This window comes from Phaethon aethereus, assembly GCF_964289735.1.
Source record: "Phaethon aethereus genome assembly, chromosome: 21".
Lineage (NCBI taxonomy): Eukaryota > Metazoa > Chordata > Aves > Phaethontiformes > Phaethontidae > Phaethon > Phaethon aethereus.
Genome location: NC_138597.1, coordinates 1936863 through 1940727, shown reverse-complemented (window position 1 = coordinate 1940727; position 3865 = coordinate 1936863). Strand labels below are relative to the sequence as shown.

General features: G+C 63.3%; 1 protein-coding gene across 1 annotated transcript; it reads left to right on the top strand.

The window, feature by feature from the left end:
- Positions 1-215: 215 nt before the first annotated feature.
- On the top strand, positions 216-3431 carry MFAP2 (microfibril associated protein 2; the record flags this gene model as incomplete). Its single annotated transcript, XM_082009361.1, has 8 exons — positions 216-252; positions 1347-1433; positions 1874-1900; positions 1984-2070; positions 2253-2294; positions 2518-2605; positions 2749-2822; positions 3089-3431. The coding sequence occupies 8 exons, from the start codon at positions 216-218 to the stop codon at positions 3190-3192; spliced, it is 546 nt and encodes a 181-aa protein (XP_081865487.1). The 3' UTR covers positions 3193-3431.
- Positions 3432-3865: the final 434 nt, after the last annotated feature.

Genomic DNA, 3865 nt, shown 5'->3' with positions numbered 1-3865 from the left:
TTGTTTTATTTTGAGCCACCCTCCCCCCCCCCGGGGGTATCTTGGGCTGAGATGCATGGGGCGTGGTGCTGAGGGGGGCGGAGAGGGGCTGGGGACCCCAGGGGTCTGGGGGTCTGCGTCCCCCCGCTCTCCGCTGACCCCTCGGCGTTGCCCCCTCCCCACCCAGACTCCGGCTGCACCCCGGCCCGCGCTGCTCCTCCGTCGCTGCCGTCAGGATGAGAGCGGTGGAGCTCTTCTTGCTGTGTCTGCCAGGTGAGCGTCCCCTCCCCGGGGGTCCCCAAGGCCGGGTGACACCCCCCTAAACCCCAGGAACTGGCCACCCCCCCCCCCATGATACTGGTGGCAAGCATCCCCCCGTCCCCTGTTATACCCCAAAATTAACCCAAAACCCCAGCGTAGGCTCGTATTGAGGCTGGGACGGGCTCTAGGCTGGGGGGCACGGAGGGTGCGAGGGGTCTGGCACCGAGCGCGTCCCTCCTGCTTTGGGGACATCGAGGTGGCACCGGGGTGGGGGTGTGGGGGGTACCAAATTTACATCTCGGGGCAAAATCCAGGAAAAAAAAAGTATATTTGTAACCCCCCAGGGGGGCTGGCAGAGGCGGGGTGGAACGGAGGGGGGAGGCGACCGACCCGGGAGCCTGGAGCCAGGAAAACTTCGGGCGAAAGCAGCTCGGCACGAAGGCGGACGAGCAGATGGAAAAGATTAAGCAGAGGAGGCCGAGGGAGCCCCGGGAAGGAGGGGGCAGCCCGGGGGGGGTCGGGGCGGGGGGGAGCGGGCAGAAAGGAGAAATCCCGGCGTCGCTCCCGGCGATGCTTCGCGCGCCGGCGCGGCCCGTTGCGGGGACGCGGAGGGATGCGGCGGCTGGATGGACCCCGGAAAGGGGGGGGGGGGGGGGGTGTGTGACCCGCTCCACCCCCCGCGGCACCCCGCCTGCCTGATGGCGTCGGCTCGTGCAGTTTGAACCCCGTTTGGGGGGGGGGTGTCCCCCGCCCCGGATCCGCAGCGGCATTAGCCCCCAGGGGGGATGCGGGTCCCCGGGGCGGCCGGAGCGTCGCTGAAGCGACCGGACGCTGCCGCCTTCTCCGGGTCACGGTACCCGGGTGCCGCCGGACACCGGGATCGTCCCGGGATCCCCCCCGGCTGCGCGCGGGTAGCGTGGGAATCCCGGGCTGGCGCCGGCCCCCCGTGGGCGAGCATCCCGCTTCCCTCCCCCTCCTCCTCCGGGCGGCGCGCCCCCGCCGGGGGACGGTATTTGGGGGACGACGGAGCTGGAGAGGTGGAGGCAGAGCCGGGAGCCGGGGGTGGCCGTACCCCCCCGGTGATGCCCCCCCCGCCTCCCCAGCAGCGCTCCTGGCCCAGGGACAGTACAGCAGGTTTGAAGGCATCACCTACCCCGAGCCGGTACAATATTCCCAGTACGACCAGCAATCAGGTTAGAGCACCCTGGACTGGGAGAGGCTTCGCCCACGTCCCTCCCCGCTTTTTCCTCACTTTTTTTTTTTTTTTTTTTTTTTTGCTTTCTCTGGCCGAATACGCATCGGTCCGACGCCTCTTTCTGCTTCCATCCTCTTCCTCCTGCCCCTTAAATTTCCAACCTCCTCCTAACACCTTCCCGCCTCCTCCCCTTCCCCACGCTGCCAATTTATTAAGCTTTAAAAAAGAAAAAAACAAAGACCAAACCCTGGTGGGATGTTGCCCAGGTTCATTCCTGCGGTGGCTCGTGGGAGGGACGGTGGGTGTCAGATCGGTTGCAAAATTTTGGGGAGCTCATTGCAAAGTCCTGGCCCCGATGGGGTGTTTTTTCTCCTTACACAGTATAAACCCGCCCCCCCAGCCTCAGCCTCTGCTCTGTTTTCTGTTTTATTTCCCCAGAAATTCAGGATTACTACGACTACCACGGTAAGTGGTTCCCCTGCGGGATGCCGGGGCGGGGAGAGGGCAGGTTTTTGGGGTGTCCCCGCACTCTCTCTCTCTCCTTCCAGATGTCACCCCCCGCGCTCCCGAGGAGCAGTTTCGGTACCAGTCCCAGCAGCAATCCCAGCAGGAAATCGTGCCGGCCCCCACCCCAGGTGGGTGGCAGCCCTCCCCACCCCAGGGCCTGGGTGTCTCCGACGCTCCCCTGCACCCTTAGCCCGGCTGCGCTCCCCCCTCCGGAGCAGCCCTAAGTCCCAGGGAGAGGGCGGCGGGATGCTTTTACTCCATCCCTAAACTGTGCGTGTGTGTGTCCCACTTTTCTCTCCCCTCACCCCAGCTGCTGCCCCCGAGACCGAGCCCACGGAGCCAGGACCCCTCGGTGAGCCCGTGTGCCCCCGCCTCGCGCCCCGCGGGGCTTTGCATCCTCCCTTGGAAGCCCCGGGGCGAGGACGCGACGCCACGTTCCCAACCCCGGGGCAAAAATTAGGGTCGAGGGGGAAGGCGTCGAGCGCGGAGCCCATCCCCGGGGCGTCAGGCCTTTCCCCCCCCGCGCCGTGGATTTCCCAGGACCCCCATCAGAAACCAGCCTTTTCCCCCTGCAGACTGCCGGGAGGAGCAGTACCCCTGCACCAGGCTCTACTCCGTGCACAAACCCTGCAAGCAGTGCCTGAACGAGATCTGCTTCTACAGGCGAGAGGCGGGGGGACTTCCCCGACCCCCCCACCCAAAAAAGAAAAATTTGGGGGGGGGGGGATCCCCTCTGCTTTTGCGCTAAACCCCTCCCATCTTTTTCTTTTTTTTTTTTTCCCCCATCTCCCCCGGCCCACATCCAGCCTCCGCCGGGTTTACGTGATCAACAAGGAGATCTGCGTCCGCACCGTCTGCGCCCACGAAGAGCTGCTGCGAGGTGAGGGGCGGGGGGGGGGGGGGGGGAAGGAGGGAGGTGCGCCCCAAATTGGGGGCGTCCCCATCCGCGTCACCCCTTTTTCCGTGCTGGGGGAAGGTGAAAAATCCCAGCAAAGTTGCTGCGGGCATCGCTCCGCAACCGGCGGCCTAAACCGGGAGCCCGTTTTGGGGGACGGCCCCGTCTCCCCGGCGAAGCGTGGGGGTCCCCGTCCCCCTCCCCAATTTTTCCCCCCCCCGGCTGATTTCTTTCCCCCGTTCTCCCCGCAGCCGATCTTTGCCGCGACAAGTTTTCCAAGTGCGGGGTGATGGCGACCAGCGGGCTCTGCCAGAGCGTGGTCGCATCCTGCGCCCGGAGCTGCGGCGGGTGCTGAGCTCGGGGGGGGCGGCGGATTCCCCGGCCGCGGCCCGGGATTCCCAACCCCTTCCCGTCCTCCTCTCCCGGCGCTCCGTCCCGCTCCGGATCCTCACCGTGGTGCTACAGAAACCGTGCATGAAAGAGCATAAAAAAAAAAAAAAAGTCCATTTTTTGGTGCACATAAGGATTAAAAAAAAAAAGGGGGGGGGTATTATTTTTATTACTTTCCTTATTATATTGTACGGGGGGGGTGCGAGCCCCCACCGCCCCGTTTTCTACGTAGAGTATCCAAGAGATAAAGCGTAAGGGTCGCCGCGGCTCCCGACTCTTTTTTTGGGGGGGGGGTTGTTCTCGTTTTGGGGAGGGGTCTTACTTTTTGGGAGGGTTTTCGCATCTTTGGGGGACGGTTTTCTCATTTGGGGGGAGAGTTTTCTCATTTTTGGGGGGGTCTTGGTTTTTTTGGGAGGGTTTTCTCATTTTGGGGGGGAAAGTTTTCTCATTTGGGGGGTGTTCTTATTTTTTGGGGAGGGTTTTCTCATTTTTGGGGGGTCTTATTTTTGGGGAGGGTTTTCCCTTTTGGGGGGGATTCTTTTTCGGGAGGGTTTTCTCGTTTGAGGGGTTCTCTTTTGGGAAGGTTTTCTCTGTTTTGGAAGGGTTTTCTCATTTTTGGGGGGGTCTTATTTGGGGAG